At 52.9% G+C, this 23242-nt stretch overlaps 1 protein-coding gene across 1 annotated transcript in view; it reads right to left on the bottom strand.

Annotated features, from left to right (window-relative positions):
* Positions 1–5115: 5115 nt before the first annotated feature.
* Positions 5116–23242, bottom strand: part of ITGA11 (integrin subunit alpha 11) — a 124725-nt gene continuing 106598 nt past the window's right edge. The window contains exons 19-30 of the mRNA XM_030875138.2: positions 22365–22450; positions 20730–20937; positions 18266–18364; positions 16596–16672; positions 14766–14855; positions 13872–13962; positions 12470–12583; positions 12181–12267; positions 10761–10871; positions 10568–10663; positions 7179–7292; positions 5116–6490 (exon numbers count right to left, since the gene is read on the bottom strand). Of these exons, the coding sequence (XP_030730998.1) occupies positions 6419–6490; positions 7179–7292; positions 10568–10663; positions 10761–10871; positions 12181–12267; positions 12470–12583; positions 13872–13962; positions 14766–14855; positions 16596–16672; positions 18266–18364; positions 20730–20937; positions 22365–22450 (1245 nt within the window). The 3' untranslated portion in view covers positions 5116–6418. The remainder of the gene's footprint in view (positions 6491–7178; positions 7293–10567; positions 10664–10760; positions 10872–12180; positions 12268–12469; positions 12584–13871; positions 13963–14765; positions 14856–16595; positions 16673–18265; positions 18365–20729; positions 20938–22364; positions 22451–23242) is intronic.

Genomic DNA, 23242 nt, shown 5'->3' with positions numbered 1-23242 from the left:
TTCATTTGTCTTTTTTCTCTAACCAGAAAGTTTATTTTTAATAAAGGTCTTGCAAATATCTTCCTTTTTTTTTTATCATTAGTTTGTTTATATTGTAGAGAGGAGCCTTTCTTCCACTGTATATGCTTCTAAATGTTAATGTTTTGATATAGGCATTTTAATGGATTTCCCTTTTTTTTTTTTTTTTTTTTGGTGCGCGGGCCTCTCACTGCTGTGGCCTCTCCCGTTGCGGAGCACAGGCTCCGGACGCGCAGGCTCAGCGGCCATGGCTCACGGGCCCAGCCGCTCCGCGGCATGTGGGATCTTCCCGGACCGGGGTATGAACCCGTGTCCCGTGCATCGGCAGGCGGATTCTCAACCACTGCGCCACCAGGGAAGCCCTCCCTTTTAAAAAAAATTTTTTTTTCATTTGCTTCATTTGGATGTCCCAGATACACTAATCATCGTTTACAGGTAATGATGATTTTGCCTTCTCATTTCCAGTATTCATACCTCATATTTCTTTCTTTTACCTAATTACAATAGTTAAGATTACCAGAAGGGTATTAAAGGGTGGTACTGGAGCACATCCTCCACACATGTTTGCATTCAAATTTAGATTTAGTGAGTCCCTTTGTAGAGATCTGAAAAAATCATTTAGGGCAACTCTGTCACTTCATAGTTGAGGATACAGGCTCACAAAGAAGCGACTTGGCCATCCAAGGTTGCACAAGGACCAAGTGTCAGAGCCTGAGGTAGGCTCTGAGTTTACTGACCCGCTGAACAGTGCTCTTTCACTGTAAGACTCTCACACCAGTACCAGAGAAGCTCATCTTAGCATTTCTGCCAGATCTGTGCCTGGCAAAAATATCTGACTGGACTGCAGAAATCATCCAAATTCTAAATCATCTTTTTTTTTTTTTTCCTGTATTTCAAGTAATGTCTGCTGTATTAAAGTAACAGATGTCCAGACAAAAGAAAATGCTGGCAGTAATATATTTCATCAGATACCTGATCTAGAAAATTTCAGTATGAGATGCAAATTTCAGGTAGCTCACAAAATCTTAGCTTTTTGGCAAGCTTAGACAAAATTATATATTCTAATTTGCCTGTGATTTGTAAATTTGGTTTGCTCAGTTCATCCGGAGAACAGAACTGGGGTTTGCTCTGGCCTCAACCAGTAGGAAGAAACAGTTGGAAATTCCTGTTTATCGAGCACCTACTGTGTGTCGGGCACTATATCAGGGATGTGAATACAAAAAATAAGAATCATGGTCCCTGTCCTTGATAAGCTTCTTGTCCAGCTAGATGTCTCTATTTGAAATCTGATTTTCTATTTTTTCCTCAAATTTTAATTTTGAAAGTTTAAGATGTTACTTTTGAACACTGGCTTGGGCCATTTTCTGAAAACGTTTCAGAAAACTTTACCATCATCATTTTTAATATAGTACCAGGGAGACAGGAACAAAGAACATGCACAACTGATTAGAAAGGATGAGTCCTTAAGGAATGGTGCCCCCATCTGCTTAAAAAAAATATTTTTCTGCTCATACCCTACTTTGAGTCTTGTGAGTCTGCTAGGTACATTTTAGCCTATATCTTATTGAAGTTTCAGAGGCCAGGTGCCAGGCTTGTAACCCTCCCTTCAAGCTACACCAGCAAAGCTCCTACGTTCCGGTTTCAGTTTTTGTTTGGAACATGCTGTCCTACTTTAGTGTGATGTCAAAGCTAACGGAACAGACAGTGACACAGAAGCACTCTGCAGATTTAATGTGGGCGATTAAGCTTGACTGTCCTCTGATAGGGATCTAGTTGACATTAATAGTAATATAAGGATAATTTGGGGGGATTTTTTTTTAAAGGTAAGAAGTAGTGCAGAATAAAGGGCAACGTGACATTAGCTAAAGGTAAAAACAAAGGTCAGTGTGGTGAAGACAGGACCCTTCACTACTAATGGCTGTATTAAGTCAATCACCCAAGGCATATCTGGTGGAGAAACTTGGCCACTTCATGTTTGGGGTGAGGTGTGGTTGCAGTGAGTCATATGCCAGAAAAGAAGCATGATTAAGCCAGCTTCTTCGATTACAGGCTGCCTGGCATCTTAGGGCTTAAAGCCAAGAGTCTCGTGTCTTATTTTGGGAGAGTATGGATGCTAAAAGCTCTTGAATACTGATGGAGACAGCAACTTGTCTTTTATAGACCTCTAGGAAAGGTCTCAGAGAAGCTCTCCCACATTTCCTGGGAAAGAATTATTCTCCTCTCTCTCTCTGTTGTGTTTGTATTAGCCCCCTTCACCTGATACCCATCTTGTTAAGAAGTACCACCTTCTTAACAAAAGGAAGGCCCAGAAACTCCACTGTTGGCACTGGAAGGACACCCCTTGGGGGGTTTTTACCGATGACTGCTGCCACCAAGATAGGCTAAAGGGCAGCTGAGAAAGGCCATGCTGTAAGAAACTGATGTTGAAGTCTAGAGAATAACAAAATCTTACGGCTCTAGATTTCTGGTTCTATAATTTTAATGTGCTTAAAATTACCTCACAGGAACTGGATCTGTGAGGTCTGGGGTAGAATGTCATCTGAGGTTCTGATTTAGGTGGCCCCAGGACCCCACTTTGAGACGCTCAGCTCTGGATAGATACTCCGCTTTAAGAGGCACACCCTGCCCTCCGAGCTTACACGCCCACACCATCTGACACCAGAAAGAAGCCGCACTCTTACCTGAATTTCTCCTTTTCAACTCTTAGCTGGCCGGAACTGAGGGACAGCACAATTGATGTCCACTTCCCTGCAGAACACCGGATGATGGCGCAAGGGCCTGAGGCCTCTCTCAAAGCTACCCAAGGTCTGCCCCTCAGCTCTTGTATCTTCTCTGAGGGCCGGCGCCCCTTGCGCATGGGGTCTAACCATGTCACCATGTCAGAATCAACATGGGACCCCCCGGAACATCTTGCACATCTCAGTTCACAACTCCCTGTTGGAGGTCCTTTCCCTCTACTAGACAGTGAGCCTAGAATTTAAAAAATCCTGACAGTCCACGGAGCAGATTCTAAAACCGCCTTCTGCTGGTAGTTTGGTTTGCAGTCAGGCCCCGCCCCAGGCATGTTTTCCTCCTGCGCGCTCACCTGCCGTGGAATTGCTTTAGTATCACGAGGCCATCTGGAAATCAGCGCAGCTGTTTTGAAGTAGTGTCTAGGATGGGCCGATAAGGCTTCTAAAAGGCTTTTTAAGTTGGTTATGCTTCATGTTAACACTCTTGAGTTCACTCCTTAGCTCCATCATAAATAATTACACTTAACTACCAGACAGAGAGCATTGCTAAGAACTCCCATCTATGAACCATAATATGAATTTTCATGTTGATTTGAGGTTGCGTTTTGGACAGCTTGCCACCAAATGCTAAAAATGCTAAAAATGCTTCAGAGGCTGCCCCCCGCCCGGACATTAGCAAATGTGCCCCCAACTCAAGAACTGGGTGATCTCCTGTAGCAAATTCCACTCTGGAGACTTGCTGCAACGAGAAAGTCTTCTAAACTGCAGGCGGGAGCCAAGTAAACCTGAACAGCATTACGATGACAACACAGTTCCCATTACTCAGCACAGAAGGCCACTTGTGCACGTAAACCCCTTTTTTGTTGTTCGCTTTCTAGCCTACATATTCACCTGCCTGTTGACCTCAACGCTCAGCACACTGGAGTTGCCAGGGGAACTCTGAAACACAAACGATGCCCTGGCCCCTCTCCCAACCAATTAAGTCTGACTCCCGGGGGTGGGGCCTTGTATAGGTAGCGTTTAAAGCTTCCAGGTGATTCTAATGTGCAGCCAGGCCTGAGAAACGCTGCTCTAGCACGAGGCTTTGCTACATGTAAAATGTATCTTCTCTGCTTGCCCTACCAGCACATTTAAGGCCAGTCATGGACATTTATACCCCAGAGCAAATAATTTCAGAAAGGGAGAACTGATAAGAGAGAGAGGAGAGCGACACAGTGCAAGGGCTGAAGGCCTTGAAGATACAAACAAGCCTCCCATTTTTTCCACCTTTTGACCATTTAGTTGTTCTTGGCCTAGGGTAGGGGAGGACATGGAGGGACTATGACCTCCTGGGGATAAAGGCTGCCTCTGAGTCCAGGGGTTGCAATTCGGTGACCTCTGGGCTGCATCTGACCTGCAGATGCATTTTGTTTGGCCTGCACTGTGGCTGCACATGGCAGATTTTAAAAATGTGAATGCCAATCTCTGAAAGTCTGGTTTCACATGAAAGCATTCTCAGAGTTGACGGCGTTTGACAGAAAGACTTGGTGCCAGACCAAACAATGCCCTTTTGGGTGTGGGGTCATTGATTCTCCTTTAGCCAGACCACACCATTCATGAGGGTAGTGACGCAAATGAAATACAATTTTAAAATGTTACCTTCTGATTTTGGTTTCACCATTTGAGAAAAAATATTCCCATAAAGAGTGACGAGTGACTTCATGTCAATTCCTTCTAATCCTTCACGAAGCCCTTCTAAGGCTGGGCTAGAACGACAGTCTGGCTTGAGAGACAGCAGTCCTGGGATTAGTCTGGATTTTGCTGTGACCTGGGGCTCTCTTAACTTCTCTGGTTCTGAGCGTCCTCATCTATGGGGGAACAGGACCAAATAATTTCTAAGATTCTACTGGCTTCTCGAGATTCCAAAGGCATGAGAATAGAAGGGAGACAACTAATTTTAAGAGTAGTCTGTGGGTAAAGGTGAAGAAACTAGAAGTCAGGGTCTGAAAGTTAGCACTGAGATGCCAGCCTAGAGAAATCTGGGAGGCCTTAGAGGAAAGAGCAGGAACGAAGGGGTAGAAGCTACAGTGACATGTGGGTTTCAACCATCTAAACTGGCCAAAGATGGAACAGGTGGGCTTGGGAGGGAGGGAAAGAGGGAGGGAGTGCTCCATCACTGGAGATGTCCATCCCAGACCAGGCAGCCACTGGGAGGGGATGTTGTGGGGAGCAAAGGGTGGACAAGTCCCTTCCAAACATCTAGAGACAATGGGAAAGAAGCAGGGATCCCCTCATCCACCTCCTGTCCTCAAAGAGTGTGGCTCACTAGGACATGCTCTGCCCACAAAAGGGATGGCAGCCTCTTAGTTGTTTTTAAACACTGTATTTTTAAAAATTTCTTTAAAATATTTACGACAGTAAAGGTCGTACTATGTGACAGGGGACAGATGCCTTTGATGTATCCCCCCTTCATTCCTACCTCACAACAAAGTTAAGGCATAAATTACTCGGCTGGGCACCAGGCATGCCTCTTGTCCTCGGGGCGCTGTCATTGGTAGTACCACTTGTCCCACGGGCTGGCAGATCAGACATTTGCCACCAAGGCTGCACAGGCTCCGGGGGTTCCCGCACCAGCTTTATCCAGTGCATTCCAGGGAGGACTCCTCAGCACTGGTCCAGCCCTTCTCCCCCATGGGTGATGGGTGATGGGTGGTCGGAAGGGAGGGATGGGAGGCCGTGAGAGGCTGTGTGTGTGTGTGTGTGTGTGTGTCGGGAGGGGGTGATGCAGGGAGGGGAGGCCCCCCACCTCTACCCCTGCCCATGGCCTGCAGCCTTGCCATCGCATCAGGACAGGCTGCGGTGGAAGACGAAGTGGGACCGTGGAGCCTGGGGACTGCGTCATCCACACTTCCGCCAGGCTCCCAGGAACAAAAGCAGCAAGAGAGGTGGCAGCTGCAGGCCTGCAGCTGCTGAGAGCATGTTGGGAGGGGATGTGGGCGGTGGTCAGTGTGAACGCACGGTGGGGATGCGGGAGAGCCCGCCCACCTCCGCATCTTGGTGGGTGCCCGGTCTCCTAGGTCCCAGCTGCCCGTCCATCACAGTCTCCGCGTCCCAGAGCCTGTCTTCATCCAGGCCAATAGCTGTCACTGCTGGGCCCCTCAGGCAGGGGGCGCTCCGGGGACCTATCTCCGGCCTGGGGAAGGGGTGAGGAGACTCGGGAGCCATGGACAGCGTTGGGGTGGGAGGACAGCGCAGAGTGCAGATCTGCTGTCCCCTTAGGTCCCACTGGAACTAGAGGCCTGGAGAGGGCAGAGTGGGTTTGCATTTGTAGTCTTCCCCTCTGGGTTTCTTCTGAGCATGGGGTGACGACGAATTTCTAGCACCTTAGTGATGGGGGCAGCAAATGCCCCCACAGAGCCTGGGGGCGGCTTTGGGGTATACCTTGGGTGGGGGGGGTCCCTTTAAATCCCTAGGGATCTGTGTTGGAGGTACCATGGCTCCCAGTAGAACAGTCCCTCTTAAAACTGACTTGAGTTCTTTTCAGAGGGAGCAGACTTGGTCTCTCAGGAGATGAGGTCAAGTGCAAAGCGAGCCGGCGTCCTCTCCACCCCAGCTCGGTGGGCCACGGGCCTGCACACTGCCTGGGCCCGTGTCCTGGCCCCCATCAACTCTCAGCCTCCCCCGGAGCCTCACTCCAGCACTTTGGGGGTGGGGTCCAGGCCGGGCTCCCTCCTGCGCTTGGCACTTTTAAAGAAGCCGAGCTGTGGGAAGGCAAAGGGAGAAATCTCAGGGGTGGGCAGGGTGGACAGGGCCTGTCTCCCCTTCCTGCTCTCCCTTCACTCACTCTCTTAAGGCTTCTTTCCTCAGAAGCCTTCCCCGAATGCCCCAGCTCATGCTGCATATCTCCCCTACCACCGCCAGGCTGCACAACGGGCCACTTAATTGGTGACAGGGAGGCTGGAACCAAGTGGACGGAGCCTGTGTCAAGAGGCAAGCAGTCATGCTCTTTGACGCTGCCCTAGTCAACACCCCTCTCTGGGCCTCCTTCACCTCATCTATAACAGGAAGAGGCTGAGACCAGGGGTTCTTAGCCTGAGGCTCAGAGACGGAGCAGGGCTTTTGGGGGGCTTCTTAACAGTCTGACATGGTTGGAGACATTTTGTGGCTGCGTGTGCTTGCTTTTTTTCTGATCAGAGGAAGCCTAGCTTTCATTAGGTTCTCAGAGGGACCCACAAAAGGGTTGGAGCTGTAGGCTGAGTACCCTTTGGTGGCCCTAGCCCATCTGCCTGCTGTGGTGAGGAGTCGGCAAGTTCTGGGGAGGAGGCTGGGTGGGCCCCAGCTCCCACGCGGAGGAGAACATGGGGACTGGCCACAGAGCTCAGAGGCGGAGGCCCCAGGCCCGGACGGCCAGGATGCTGCCCCCCACCTGCACCCCGCGGGGGCCCTCACCTTCCACAGTGCCAGGACCAGCAGTGCCAGCAGCAGGAGGCCCCCCAGGGAGCTGCCCACGATGATCCAGATGGGGATCTGTGAGTCCTCTTGCTTGGAGATCTCAAATGTGATCTGCAAGGTGAGGGGTGAGGCCAGGTCAACAGCGCTACTGTTCTGGGGCCCAGGTGGTAGCCTGGGGAGGGGCAGGAGGGTAGGAGACAGCAGGCACCCGGTGGGAGAGCTGCATCCCCTTCCTCAGGGAGACGCTGAAGGGATGGGTTGCACCAGCCTGCTGAGAGGCCTCAGAGCTCCCAGCCCTGGTGCAGCAGACATCTGACTTAAGTGACCAAGTGATCCCACCTCCTCTTTGAGACGCTTTCTGCCTTGGGCCTGGGGCCACTCCACTCTCCCTGCTTTCTCCTTCTACCACATGGGACACTCTTTCTTGCTCTCTTTGCTGCTTCCTAAGTGTTGGTGTGTCCCATGGCTCTGGTGAGCTCGGGGCTGACTTATGGAGTAGGCACCGTGGGCACGGCGCCCAGGGTCCATGGTGCTTTTAGGGGTCCACAGAAGTGTTCTAGTTTCTTATAAAGTTAGAATAAAAAAATATAATCTTGTCTGGATTATATTTGTCTTTATACAGACCAAGTCAGAAAATAATGCTTTTTAAAAAAATCTTGGTTATGGAGTAAGGCCCTGAAAGCAAAAGTGCCCAGGGCCATGAGAGCCCTAACGCAGCCCTGGGGAAGCTCACTCAGTCCTAGGGCCGTAACCATCTTTATGCCTGCTGATGCTTTCACATTGCCACCTTCTACCTGGACTCTCCACTGCATTCCAGACTCATATCCAACTGTCTACTCGGCCTGCCTGGCATCTTTAACAGGTCCCCAAGTAAACTCCTGATCTCACTCCTCACCCTCAAACCTGTTCCTTCAACATCTTTCCCCTCAAAGCAAATGGCAGCCTTGTCCTTCCTTGCTCTTGCTTCTTGTATTGGTCACTGACTGTCACTTTCACACCCAAGTGGACTCCGGCAAAGTCTATCTGCTCTACCTTTGAAACACCCAGAATGTGGCCACTCCTGCCACCACCAAGGCTACCTCTTTGGACTGAGCACCCTCATCTCCCACCTGGAGACCGCAGCAGCCACCTAGCTGCCCCTTCTGCTTATAGCCCCCTACAGTCTGTTCTTGGAATAGTAGCCAGAGGCAGGGGATTTATTCTTTGCTCTGCTCTGTCCTCCAGGTTTTCCCATCTTCCTCAGAGTGAAAAACAGAGTCCTTGTCCTGGCCTGCAAGGCCCTGCACCCTCCGGCCCTGCTTATCTCGCCAGCCTCATCTCCTCCTCTGCCCCTTGCTCTCTCTACTCCAGCCCTCAGCCACCCGGCTGCCAACACGCCCAGCACACGCCTGCTGCTGGGGCTTTGCATTGCTGTTTCTTCTGCTGGTGGGGCTCCCCCAACCCGCTTCGCTGCATGACACCACTGTATTTCTTCTAGTCTCTGTCTGCTGTCCCCTTATAGGCTTTCCCCAGTCTCCCTGTATAAAATAACACCCCTCGTCTCCACCCTTACGCACCTGTGTTTTTCTGGGCAGACCTTATCACCACTGACATTGTATGTATTTATGTTCGTTGACTCTTCCCCCCACCCCCATCTAGAGTGTCAGCTCCAGGGAGAGCAGGGGCTTTATCTATTTTGCTCACTGCTCTATCCTCAGTGCCTGGAACAGTGCCTGGGACAGAGCAGGAGCTCAGTCAACGCGCTGAAAGCCTGAACGAACGCACCCACGACAGCATGGCGGAGCCTTGGGCTATTCACCTTGAGGCAAGCCTGCTCCCCTTCCGCCTTACCTCACACAGCCTCCGTTTCCATATCTGAAAAATGGACGTGGGGACGCCCCTCACAGTGCTGTGAGGAGTAAGCAGGGTAACACGGCAAGTGTCTGTTGCGGTGCCCGGCACATAGGTAGGGCTCCACCAACAGCAGGTCCCTTCTATGCTCTTTCCATCCCTGAAGGCTGGGAGCTGGCTCTGCCTTCCCACACCAGCACCTCGCACAGAGCCAAGGCAACAGGGGCTTAAATTTTGGGTTGCTGGCTTTCTAAGAGAAGTGAGGCATCCAGAGCGTATAAGAGGAGTTTTTGGGGGTGGGAAGTGGGAGTGGAAGGAGAAATCACTTAAACTAGTAAATGACAAATGGACTAGTGCGGAGAAAGGGGTGGTCTGTGTGTGCGTGGGGTGTCTGTACCATGCCTCTTCTCGCGTGATTGCCTGGAAAATTCCCACATGTCTCTCAAGATTCAGGTCAAGTGGACCGTCTCCTCCAGAAAGCCTTCCCTGGACATGGCTTGCTCTGACCAACGCCCATGCCAGCACCTGTGCTCTCCCCCAGACTGCACCCACACTTCGTTGTCCTCGCCCCCTTGTCTGCCTAATTCATCTGGGGGGTGAGCCTGAGTCACAGGATGAACACCTGACAAATGCTGAAGAAGGAACAAATAAAACAGCTCCTCGGGTGGATCTGCTGAATGCTGCCCCGGGCTTCTGTGCCGGCTCCCCCTCCGCCTGGCACACCCACACGCTGTTTGGGATCGACGTGTGTGTTTTATGGAGGTCTGGCTTCCTGACCAGTCCCATTTTGCTCTCCAGTGTCTCCTGGGGTGGGGCTGGTGGGTGACTGCGCATCTGGTACAGGACGCTCACCCGGAGCCCAGGCCAGGGCTGGGGATGTGGCCAGTGGAGGGCAGCAGCGTCCCACGCCCGAGACGCCCGGCTCCTTCCAGAGGACCCGCCTTTTTTTCAAGACCCAATTTCTCATTTTCCCAGAGAGCACCACAGGGAGCCTCACCCCTTTCCTAGACCCTGATTCAAGCCAGTCTGAGCTGAGACAGTCCAGTTTTACTCAATTCAAAAAGAGTTCCAGTTCAGAGATAGCTCGAGTCCCTCGGTCTTCACAACTTCAGTTCGCAGCAGACTTCATTAGATTTGAGGCGCGGATGCATGGGGAGGGGAGGTTGGCTGGCCGTTCTAGGCTGCCAGCCTGCCGAGACCCAGCCTCGCCGCCCTGAAGCAGGTGGGCGGGCAGGCAGGCCTGGGTTGTACTTCCACTTCCTCTAGTGCAAAACACGCAGGTGTCCCTCCTTCTTCGCCTCCGGGGGCTGTTGAGGTGCAGCGCTTGGTGCCCCCGAGGGACAGCGCCAATGCCTATTTCTGGCCCTGTTCTCCCCAGTTTTGCCCCTAACAGCCTGTTTGTCTTGATTTTCCCTCACCTCTGATGCTGCACTAACTGCTGGCAGGCCTGTCCATCTCTCTCCTGCAGGGGGCGTAGGAAGACTCTCGGGGAAGGGGCTACCCTTCCCCAAGCTGGCCTGGCCCAGGCCCAGGTCTGCAGGGTTCCCAGTGCTCACCTGGCGGCTGGGATCCTCCTCGCGGAAGATGAAAGGGCTGTGGAACTGCCTCTGCAAGGCTGCGTGGACTGTGATTCTCATCAACTTGTACTTGAGCTGTGTAATCAGAGGCCTTGTCAGGTTCTGGCCCCTCTCCCGGGGGAGACTCCCCAGCACCTGCCTCCTCCAGCCTGGCCCCCGGGGCTCTACTTACTGCTTTTAGGGACCTCAACCACAGGTTCCCCAGCAGATGGAAACTGATTTCCTGGTTGGGGGCCAGCCTCACATTGCAGTTGATGGAAACTACATCAGCGTTGCTGTGATTCTGAAAGAGAAGGTGGGTCTTAGGGTGAGCAGGGGCTTGGCCACCAGAGAGATGGCTCAGCTGCCCAGCTTGACCAAGTGGGGTTTTGTTCCTGAGGTAGGAGGGGCAGAGGACAAGGAAGAAGGAAGGGGATGGGGTTGGAAGACAAGGTAAGGACGGTATATCCGATGCTCCACTTGAAGTTGTGCATAACTGGGTGTATTTCAGGAACAGAACTTTGGGTCAACGTTAGGGCACCTATAAATGTCACCACCATACAAACGTGTTAAAGGGAAAATGATAGTATTACTGCAACAGATGCAGAAAAAAGCCTTTTATGAAATCCAACTTCTGTTTATGATAAAAACTCCCAGGGAATGTCCTGAATCTGAATAAGGGTGCTTATTTTAAAAAGCCTGTGGCAAGTATCACATTTAATAATGAAAAATTAAAAATAATCCCTTTAAAAGCAGGATCAAGACAAGACGGTCATCATTTCTGTTTACCATTGCCCTTACAGCCAGAGCAATAAGACAAGAAAAACAATTTAAAAGGATTGAGTGGTAAAACTAAAACTATCATTACTTGCAGATACCACCGTCCTAATAGAAAACCCAAACAAATCATCAAATAGTTAAGATTTATCAGGTTAAACTTACTTGTGTTGCTCCCTCGCAGCCACCTCACCCCACCCAAGTTCAAGTCTTCAGTAAAGCGCACTACACGCCAAAGATGCTTTGTGTGAGGCATTTGAAAATGAACAAAATGAAAATAGCTAAGATTTTTATTTGGGTAAGGAATAGTGAAGGCACGCTCAGAAATTGGTATGTGGGGACAGAGGCAGCCCTGGGAACAGAAACCTGGACACTAGCAGATGTCTTGGGGAGGGCCTCAGAAGTGGGAGCTGGGCTGCCTTCCATCTCTGGGGGCAGGGAGGCCCCAGGTGATGTGGTCAGTGTCTCCAATACAAGCCCCATGTGGTCTTGCTCCTTCCTCCTCCCTCTGCTTGTCCGTATCCTCCCGGCCCTTTTAGGCACAGGGGCAAGTCCACGACCCCTGCTTCTCTACTCGAGGTTGTCTGCTCCACCGTCCCTCACTTGACACGTATCCCAGCCTTGCTACTTGGCTTCTTTACACTCAATCCCATGTCTCCTGTGAGATGGTGAGCTCACTAAGGGCAAGAAGTATCTTTTTCTTATTCTGTGTCCTTTCAGTTTGAGGTTGGGACATAGAGGTGCTCGACAAGCTCTTCTGGACAAACTACTGGACAAGGAGCTCAGGCAGCCCCTTCTCCTCGTCCCCCGGGGCTCTTGGTGCAGGGGACACTCACCAGCTGTGGGGCACGACTCAGGTCCTCCTCCGTCGGGGCGTGCCGGTACTCAGTGCTGTTCCCCCAGATGTTACAGGACGTGTTTGCCTGCACGAGGACACACGCAACCAGCCTCACCACCAGCACTGGCAGACTCGGCGTCCCGGACACGGTCCTCTCTCCTCCTCTGCCCGGAGAAGGCCCGGCTGGCCCTGGGCTCGGGAGAAGGAGCTGAGGTCTGGGGACTTGGGGGCACACCTAGGGATATGTTTGTCCCCTCCCCTGTGCTGGCCCCCCGGGGCATGGGTACCTGGTCAGCGAGGAAGCCCTTCAGCAGCAGCAGCCGGTTGCCACCCCTGGTTGCGATGGGAACAGTGAACTTCATCATCACCCCGTGGATGGGGAACAAGCCCAAGTTTTGGATCTGTGGCCAGAGTGGGGGGAGGTGTCAGTACACCCAGCAGCAGTTGGGGGGTGGAGGACGAGGCTCACGGGGCGATCCCCCCAGCCAGGCCCCTTCAAGCCCCCTGGCTTTTTCACTGTAGATGCTCCAAAGCTCTTCCAGATCTCAGCGGGGGGCTACAGGATGAAACTGCATGAAAGCTGAAAGGGATGGGCTCCTGGAGGCTGAGGATGGGTCACTCGGGGGCCACGAGGCTGACAGCAAGGGTTACTTCCCTTTTCACCCTCTCTTGGCTGTGGTGCTGGTGGCCTCCCTGGACAGAGGTCGGGGTGGAGGTGGTGACAACAATTCCTTTATTGTGAGAAATAATCAGTAACTGATGCAGGATGTAAATAGTGAGCGTGTGTTGGTTCACGTTCTAGCCGTGACACATTTGGTGTCAGAGCCACAGGGATCACAAATAGGGCTTTGGAATCAGAAAGCCTGAGCACATAACCTGGGGCTGCCGCCACAGATGAGCCGTGTGGCCTTGGGCAGGTTACTACATCTCTCTTGGATGAGCCACTGAGGCATCTGCATGTTTCCAGCTGTCTGCCTGCTCCCAATTCTCACTCAGCAGTTCAGGGCTGGGGAGATCTTGGGGCACACTGTGGCAGAGACTCTAAACTGCTTCCTAATTCTCCTTCTCCCTCCTTCCTTAGTGACAGAAAGCAAGACAAAAAGGCATATTTCCTAGCCTCCCGGACAGCTGAATCACACCGTTTTGGACAATGAGAAGTAATTGGAAGTGCAAGGAACTGTCAAGGAGGTTTCTTAGTAGGTAGGGGTCTGGTCTGCTCTTCTCCCCTTCCTTCTTCCTGGAATGAAAACGTGATGGCTGGAGCTGCAGCCACCTTGGACTATGAGGTGAACTTGATAGGCTGATGATTGCATGTTGAGGATGGTGGAACAGACACAAGGAGACCCAATCCCGATGACTCTGTAAAGCTGCCAACTCTGGACTTCTTTTATGGGAGAGAATAAACCCCAGGGCATTTAGACCACTGGTTTTTTTTCATACTTTAAAAATTATAAGCAGCTACACCTAATCTTCACTGACACGTCCTCGCAGTTCAGCCCCATAATTTTCCAGATGAGGACTGAGAGCCCCAGAGAGGGGAAGGGACTTGCCTAAAGTCACACAGTGAATGGGTGGCAGGGTTGAGGCTGAACCCCAGGCGCTAGCAATGATTCCAGATTCCTCCCCTCCCAGATGGGGGATCCTCAGCTCCTGACTTTCGCTGTCTGCTTGACTCCCTTCCAGACTAACCTTGAAAACACAGTTGAAGGGAGGCCCAATGCCATGGTATCTCTCCAGCGAGCTGTTGGGCTTGACCTCGTAGTGGCTCAGGCTGCTGCTCCTGCAGGGACAGAGGACAGGGTCGCCATGAGCTCAGTCAGTGTAGGCTAGATGGATAAACGAATGGAAGAGGGTGTGGGCATGCACCCGCCTCCCCCTAGACCACAGCAAATACGTTTCCTCTTGTGTCCCTTGGGAGTGCTGTGTTGGGAAGGATTCTGAGGCTCAGTAGGAATAAACTCTGAGATCAATTAGCAATGTCTGCCTCGTGTGTGGGATGGCCATGAACCAGAAGAGCAAGTTATTTGCCACCCCTGCCCTTGCCTCCTGCCCAGGGGCATGACCTCTTTTGATCATGAACTTGCCCACTGTGCAGCGTTCCAGCCTCTAGTGGTGGCCGTGGGAGGGCCTGAACTTTCTGTCTGTTTGTGGTTACCTTCTGACTTCTCTGCCCTCCTGGGAGCTCTCAGGGGGCACACTGGGGACCACTGGCAGACTGAGGTGGGTGGGCGGTGGGAGCAGTCTGCCCTGCAGGGAGAAGCATTTTCTCACTGATGCTATTTAGAATTGCTAGTGCAAAGTGGTAATGAAATGCAGATGGACTTTTTAGCAGGTTTGACTATTTTAAAATTCTCTGCAGACCATTCCTCCGCTTATAGCCTGCACCTGGGGTGGATACTGCCTGCTGCTCCAGCCCTTCCCCTCCCCCACTGCGGGGAGCTCCCTGGGGACCAGGTCTGTATCTCTTCTTCCTCCATGTTGATGCCACCTCCCCTCCATGGACAAGGCGGGTGCACTCTCAAGGGGCATACCCGGCTGCTTCCCATAGTCCCTCAGCACGAGGGCCCTGGGGCCGCGGCCCACCTGGTGAAGAGCACGTCAGCCTCATACTTGAGGTGCAGGCGTAGGAGGGCCGTGTTGTCTTCCTTGGTGCTCTCTTCTTCGTCACTGTCACTGCAAGGAGAGCCGGCAGCGCCTGTGGTCAGGAAGGGACAGCCCTCCCTCCACCCAGCTCAGGGCAGCAGGGGGGTTCCAAGTCGGGCTGAGAAGCAGCATCCCCGTGCGTCTAGGTCTGCTGCACCAGAGCAGCCAGCCAGCAGGGTCATCAGAGGTGTCTCCCAGGAGGGGAAGGGCCGGGGAGGCAGGGGACCTGGAGACCTCAGCTTTCCCTGCCCTCTTTCTGGGTGCGGCACATCTGGGCTGGAGGCTGGGAGGACGGCGCCAGCTTGGTCACAGCGGCCTGTGTGCCCTCCTCATCTGTCAGATGGGCAAATCCTATGCTACCTACCCCCCGCCCCCCGCCCGGGGAGATGATGCCTCCAGGGCAAGGGTCTGCCCAAGAGAGGGGAAGAGCATGAGGAATTCACAGCAGAGCGTTTACTGACCCTTGAGCCGACCCCCCGTGAGCTGACTAGGGGTGCGCCAGCTCCCATGGGGGCTATGCTGCCTTGAAAAGGCTGGAGAGTGAAATTCAGAGGCATTAGAGGAAGTTTTGTTGAATATGCTTCCCTTCGCTTCTGAGCACCGTGAACTACCGGAGCAGATCATTTAGACATAAAAAAGGTGTGATTTCTGCTCATGACATGCACTGTTTGATTTCCTTCGGAAACCTTACCCCAGATAGGCGCTTAGTTAGAAAAGGGAGATCTGACACACACAGATGCCCAGTGTCCCCTGCCTATATATGCCTAACTCACAAACACCCGCCAGCACCCACACTGCCAAGGACACTGCAGGCAAGGGCGTTCATGGCCCTGTGAGAACAAACTGCTTTCTAAGAGGGAGGCCTTAAGGTATCAACACATCTTACAAACTTCTCCTCGTGTCAAGTGAGGATTCCACCAGAGTGCACAGTCTGGCCAACTATACCTGGATACACGCGCATGCTGCTGTGCTGACCCCCAGCACTCCTGTGACGGCTGACTGGTTTGCGCATGGGTGTGTGTGTTGGAATGTTGGTGCTTGGTTTGCCTGCAGTGTTTATTTCTCAGTGTGGAGAAGTTCTCAGGAGGGTTTATAAGGCTCCAGCCAGAATTCCTCCTCACCTCCGTGTGTTTATTACTGACACGGGCGATTCACGGTGTCAACCTACAGCAAGCTGCCTCAGGGAGGCCTGGGAGACAGACAGACAGACAGACCCACATAGAGTAATGAAAGGTCTTTTAAAATTGGAAGTTTCCAAGGGGAGAGAAGTGACCAGGACATAAAGAGCACTGGATAAGGAGTAGGAAAACTAGTTAGCGCCCAACTGTACTATTTACATGCTGTGTGTTGTTGGGAAATTCACTCAACCTCTCTGAGCTTTCCTTTTCTAACCTGTAACTTGGGAGGTGGGGTGGGGTGGGGAATAAGCCCTGCTTTGCTTGTCTTAAGGCGCTGCTGTGAGGACTGACTGAGATATTACGTGCATAGTACTTTATAACTGTAGGGCTTTTAAATAATTGCTATATAAAATGCTGTAGAAAGCTGAGGGTATTATTATTTATATCCAAGCTGCCCAGGAACGAAGAATGGCAGCAGCACAGCAGGCAGCAGGTTGGCCCGCACTTGGGGACTGACCCAGGGCCCTCCCAGGCAGGGCAGCGATGGACAAGGCTTGGCGGGGCATTTGGTGTGGGGAGGGGCAGTTCCCAGCAGCAGAACAGGGCCCAGGAGTAGCGAGCAGGGAGGGAGAAGGAGCGGACAAGCCCTGACCTGCCCGCTGTGAGCTGGATCTCCATGTGGTGCAGGAAGACCGATTTGCTGAACTCGAAATCGAGACGGAAAGCCACCTACAAGGAAGAAGTCGCTGGAGCCGGACTGGCTGGGAACTGCCTGTCTGAGCGCTGCCCACACCAGCCCTGGCCCGCCCCTCCCAACCCCTGCCCTTTTGGTGGGCCCTGCTGGCAGGGAGTGGGCTGGGGGAGGGAGGACCAGGTGCTGGAGTACTGTGAGCGGAGCTCAGGGGCCATGGCGGGAAGCAGCCGAGGTCAACAGCTCCCCTGCTGGGGCTTCTCGGCTGTGAGGCCAGCCCTCCGCCCTCTCCCTTTTTGTTTTTAACTACAGGCAACCAGAAGACTGCAAATCCAACTTCAGACTCTTTCTGCAGGAAGTTCTGGGGGGCACTTGATGGTGGGAAGGGGAGATGGCCATCAACATGCATCGCAGGAAGTGGGGGCCAGAATCTAGTGATAAGACCCCCTCATGCACCCCCCGTTCTTGCGTGTGGACAGGTGTGAGGCTGAGAAGGGTGAAGGCTGTCCCAGGCTACCCAGAGGCTAGTCACACACCTGTCTCCTTGTCCAGCGGCCCTCCCACCGCTCTGACTGCCCAGGTCCTGGTGCTTCCCTTGGCCTTCACCCAGGAGTAGGGCCTGGGTCCCCTGATTGTGCCCTTTGACATCTGACCCTCTTTGCTACCTTCTGCCCCACCTGGTGGCGCTACTGGGGCTTCGCACAGACCTCTCGTGCTCTTCCCAGGTCTGACCCTCACAGGGTTTCCCAAGGAGACCTGGTGGCAGGGGTGGGGTGCGGGGATGGCTACTCCTTGAGCGCTGCAGGATCGGGTGGGGAAGCTTGGGCTGTGTGCTGCTCCCCCTGGGTCTTCACCCAAGAGCTCCTGGGTGCGTCAGCGCCTCACCTCAAAAACCACAATCTTGACTTTTGTCGCACTGGGGAGGTTCTTTTGCCAGGAGCCCTCATCTCCCTCCCCCTTCTCCTCCCTTTCCCCCAGCCTTGCAGACCTTGCTCTTGGGAACACACTGCTGCTCTCTAGGTGGCCCCTACCTCAAGCTCCCCTCTGTCTGGTTCCCACTCTACAAGCAGCTCGGCCTCAGTCAGGTCTCCTCTTGCTCTAGAACCTTCAGGGCCTGCCTACTGCCTGGGGATGATGCGCAAACGTCCCCACGGTTTGGAGTCTACCTCTCCCATCCCTACACTCTTTTCACATGTACTTTTTTTTTTTTTTTTTTTCACATGTACTTTTAAGCACATGGTAGGCGCTCAAGAAACGTTCGTTTTTCTTCCCATCTCTCCCCAGGCACAGCACCATGACAGAGGCTGGACATTCTAAAAACGGGTTAGGATACAGGACAGTGGGGTAAATGGCCAAGAGGAGGTGGGAGAGTGGCGGGTGGGAGTGGTAGGATTCCCCCTGAGGTGAGGGTCCTGGTGCTCTCCTGGGGTGCGCTGTCAGCCCTGGGGATGGCTGGGTAATTGGGTCACTTGAAGGCCATTTCATGGGAGAAAAATCCAACCTACTTAAAAGGCGTCCTCAGGCCTCTCCGTCCCTCCCCAGTCCTGCGCGCTGTTCCCTTCCACTTCTCTTGCCTCCCCTGTGCCTCCCCGCCCCGCCCCGTTCCCTCCCCACACCACCCCAGCGCCAACCTTGGCCTTGGCCCGGAAGAAGGGGTAGCTGACATTGCAGACTTTCTTGTGGAGCCTCTTCTCCTCGTTCACACACTCGATGCTGCCGTCCGAGTCGTCCTGGGGCGATGGGGGCATCACGGGCACCAGTTAGGTGGGGCCCGAGACCCGGGTGGGGGGGCCACCCTTGCCCCTGGCCCCCCAACTGCCCAGGCTGAAGCTGCAGCATAGGCCACAGATCCTGGGACCACAGGGGCCCTGGAGGCTCGGGTGCGGCTTGGCTCCGGGTGCGGAAAGCGCAAAGCATGGTGGGAGCCCAGTGCGGGGGCGGAGGACTGGCTCCGCTGTGACGGGTCGTGGAGAGAGTGGGCAGGCGCTCACGTATATGATCTGTCATTCTCTCTGGATCAAGCCCAGAGGTGGGACTTATCATCCAGCTTACAGGTGGGGTCACTGAGCCCCAGAGACGGGAGGTAACTAGCGCAGACCACCAGCAAGTGGCTTCCTCCACTCGAGGTCCCTGCTGAGCTCCAGCTGTGAGCATCTCCCGGGCTGGGGATGGACGCTGGGGAGGTGAAGGAGCCAGGCTGCAGGCTAGCCCTACACACACCACCTGCCAAGTGTGTGTGCTCACGCGCCTGTGTGTGTACAGACACGGCCTTTCACAGAACACGTTTCCAAAGCCCTTCTGCGTCACAGAAACAAAATTCCATGATTCCTTCCCCCTAGGGTTATGAACAGGCACGAGGTTGGTCTTGGAAAGTTCAGGGCCAGGGAAGCAGGAAGAGATGGATGCAGGTTTGGGGCTCAGTTTCCCTTAAATACCCTAAAGCCAAACAGACACAAAGCCTCTGGGAGGAGAGGCCTTTGAAAGACCACCAGGTGGGCTGGTCGTCTTCACTCTGGGCCCTGGAACAGGACCTGGGCCTGACAGAGGGACTGACTTTGCACTGACAGCCCCTCCTTCAGGTCCTTTGCACTGAACTTGAAGTCTGTCTGAGGACACTGGGGGCCCACCGAGGGGAAAGGGAGGACACCGCAGGCAGCCCCCCTCTTTTCTCGGGGGCCTCACTCCACTCAGCTTCCCCTTCTGGCTATAAAACAGCTTGCGCGCGCGTGTGTGTGTGTGTGTGCGTGTGCGTGTGCGTGTGCGTGTGTGTGTGTGGCTGAGGAGCGGCCCGTCCTGCCTCTCTCCAGTCCAGTGAGGAAGGGGTGGTGGAGGTGAGGACAGAAGGGCACTGCTGGCTCTCCTATGCTGCACCCCAGGCTCCAGGTGGACACGGAGATCTGTGAGGACAGAGACTATGTCTGAGGGGACCTGGGAACCCCAGTACACACACATGACAACGATGTCCTAGGATGATTCAACAGACATGCCTTGAGGGACTTCTCTGTACCCAGCCCTGGGGACAGATGTGGCTGAGACAGGGCACTCACCCTCTGGGAGTTCAGGGTTATAACGGGGCAGCGCTTGCGCTCGACACTGATGATTTCCACAGAGCACACATAGGGCTGCGCCAGGGAGATGTGAGGGCCGAGGGGCCCTGTGTGGCCTTTTGGGGCTTCAGGAAGCCACCCCAGAGAGTGTGGCATGGGGACCATGCTCTCTCGTGAAACGTGGGCTCCGGAGCCAGCTGCTGGGTGGGAATCCCGCTTTGCCACTTGCTGGCTGTGTGGTCCTGTTCAGGCCACTTAACCCCTCTCTGTGCCTCAGTTTCTTCCTCTGTAAAGGGGGATACGATGACCGCCACCACCTCCTGGAGTTGTTGTGAGGGTGAAATGTAAGCAGGCGTTGTAAGGGGTTACCACGAGGAAGCAGGAGCTTCTCAGGAAATGAGGGAGGGGGTCTCAGGCAGGGGTCTGTGGTCGGTGGGGCCTTGGTGTGAAAGGGCAGGTGCGCTGGGAAACAGTGGGGGCCAGTGGGACTACCGGTGTTGGGGTGAGGGCAGAAGTGGCAGGTGTGGCTGGGGAAGCAGGAAGGGCCTTGAGTGCAACCACAAGGAGTTCGGGATCTGTTGTGAAAGCAACTGGGGATGATGGGAGGTTTTAAAGTGGGGAGAAATCGGTTCTGATTCTTGTTAGAAGGACTGTTGTGGAAAAGCCTGGAGGATGAACTGTAGGCAGAGGGTGTGTATGCACTAGTGTGCACATGTGCGGGTGTGTGTATGTGTGTGTGTGCCCCTAACAAGGGCCAAGGGCGCAGGCTGAAGGATATTCCTCTCCATGGTCTGAAAGGCTCAGACCACCCTCTCCCCATGTTTCTCAGCCCGGACTGCATAGTGACATCACCTGGGCAGCTTTAGAAGTGGACTGACCCAGGCCCCACCCAGACCACATCAATTAGAAAGTCCTGGAGAAGTCTGAACACAGGTATCTTTAAGCTCCCAGGTGATTCTAAAGTGCAGCCGGGCCCCCTACCTGGACCCCTCCTTTCCCGCCTCAGCCCCTCCCCTGAGGCAGGCCAGGCAGGCCACCGAGGTCTTACCTTCTGGATCAAGCTGGCAAACTGCAGGTTTGCTGACTGTGAAATATTTAGGACTGTGCTGTAGGCGTTCTCGCCCTTGTTCTCCAGCAGGGCCTCCACTGCCACCCGCCGCCGTGTGCTCTCTATGATGAAAACCGTGGTGTCAAAGGACAGTGTGTACGCAGAGCAGTCCTGGGTAGGCTTCCTCAGCACCCTCTGGCAGTACTCCCTGTGGGAAAGAGACCAGCAGGAATCAGGCACATGGAATGGGGAATGCAGGGGTAGACCTCACTGGGCATGTATCACCTCTCCAATCAGCATGTTTTCCTTTTGGCTTTGGCTGCCAGGAAGCTCAGAGCTCAATATGGAGACAAGCCTGATTATTAGCCTAGATGGTTAGAATCTTTGCTTCGTCATCCTTCTACAAGGTTTGGATGTACTATTTCTATTTTTTATTTATTTTATTATTTATATTTTTATTGAAGTATAGTTGATTTACAATGTTGTGTTAGTTTCAGGTACAGCAAAGTGATTCAGACATATATATATATGTATACACACACACACATACACACACACACACACACATACACACACACATATATTCTCAGATTCTTTTCCCTTATAGGTTATTATAAGATATTGAATATACTTCCCTGTGCTGTACAGTAGATCCTTGTTTTTTATCTATTTTTATATATAGTAGTGTTGTATTATTTCCATTTATTGTATATGTATCTTCTATCTAATCATTTCATAGTTGAATAAAAGCTGAGCATAAATTATTTAAAAATATATTACATAAATATGAAATAGGATCAGTATTTTTCCTTGTCTGCTAGTTTCTTTTTTTTTATAAATTTATTTTATTTTAATTTATTTTTGGCCGCGTTGGGTCTTTGTTGCCGCACGTGGGCTTTCTCTAGTTGCAGTGAGCGGGAACTACTCTTCGTGGCAGTGCATGGGCTTCTCATTGTGGTGGCTTCTCTTGTTGCGGAGCATGGGCCCTAGGCACGCGGGCTTCAGTAGTTGTGGCATATGGGCTCTACAGCGCAGGCTCAGTAGTTGTGGTGCACGGGCTTGGTTGCTTCACGGCATGTGGGACCTCCCTGGACCAGGGCTCGAACCCGTGTCCCCTGCATTGGCAGGCGGATTCTTAACCACTGCGCCACCAGGGAAGCCCTGTCAGTTTATTTCCTCCAGGGGATTGTGAGCACCCTACTCATCCTCTGCTAATCTCCTTAGTACTGAGCCCAAGTGGTCAGTCCATGGACCTTAGAAGTCATCTAGTCTGGGGGTTAGACAATGAACACCAAGAACTCTAGGTCCTCAGTCTCTACCTTTTATCTGTTTTATAGTGCAGGCTCCAAAGAAAGGATTCCTTTTCTAAACAAAAGTTTGAGGAGGTTGGATTAGACTAACAGTATTCCTTTTACAGAGGAGGTCATTGAGGCCCAGAGAGGGCAAGGTATTTGCCTGAGGTCACACAGGAGTTAGAGGCAGAGCCTGAGCTAGAACCATGCTCCAAGTTCAGTGTTTGGTCCTCGCTGCCTAGGAGAAGCATGTGCAGGACTGTCATCCAGGGCCCTGGGAGGCTAGATCCACCAGCAGGGAAGGGAAAGGAGTCAGTGTGGGGGTGGGGAGAAGCCTACTCACATGGCTGTGGGCAGGTCACTGCGGGCGTCCAGCAGGAGGTCAGGGACACAGTGCTCATCCTCATTGCAGCCATTCCAGAAGGGTACCTGGGCCAGAGAGAGGGAGGTATGGGTGGCTGGATAGGGCACCCTGAGCTTCCAGCCCCCATCTCTGCTGTAGGCCATCCCTTATCTCCACAGCACGCCAGCTCCTCCTTCTGCGGCACTAGACACTGGCTTTGTTTTTTCTGCCTTTTTCACAGCACCATGCTGCTATTTCTCATGCTTTGGCATAGACAGTCCCTTCTTTGGAACATGGCTCAAAACTCAACTCCTCCCAGGTCCCTTTCAGTCCCTAGCTGAGCTGTTAGCACAGAACACCCACTTACCCAGTGCCAGTCAACACTGATTGATCATTTATTGCGGGGAGCAAGCTCTCTGTTACTGGGTATATAGGATGAGGAAGACACAGCTTCTGTTCTCAGCTCATGGGGAAGATGAGTGTGTGAACAAATAATTATAGTGTGAAATGTGCAAAAAAAAAAATCTGTATGAGGAATAGAAGAGGCAGAGGGGAGGAAACAGTTATTTTGGCCCATAGATGAGAAGGCTTCAGAGAAATGACAGTAGGTCAGAGTTCCAAAGGATGACTGAGTTAGCTGGATGGACCAGAGGGAGAGGGAAGTCTGGGAGGAAGGACGAGTCTGTGCAAAGGGCCTGAGGCATGAAGCAGCAATGGCAAGCTTGGGGAATGACGGCTGTTTAGTGTTGCTGTAGTAAGGGGTACAGGAGATGCAGAGATGGGCGGGGTCATGTCTTAACAGGGTCTTGGGGTCGTGTCCTCCCAGACCCACATATCGAAGGCTCCCTCTGGCTGCTGTGGGTGGATGGACTGGAAGG

This window comes from Globicephala melas, chromosome 2 (assembly GCF_963455315.2).
Source record: "Globicephala melas chromosome 2, mGloMel1.2, whole genome shotgun sequence".
NCBI lineage: Eukaryota > Metazoa > Chordata > Mammalia > Artiodactyla > Delphinidae > Globicephala > Globicephala melas.
This window is presented reverse-complemented; position numbering and strand designations above follow the sequence as displayed.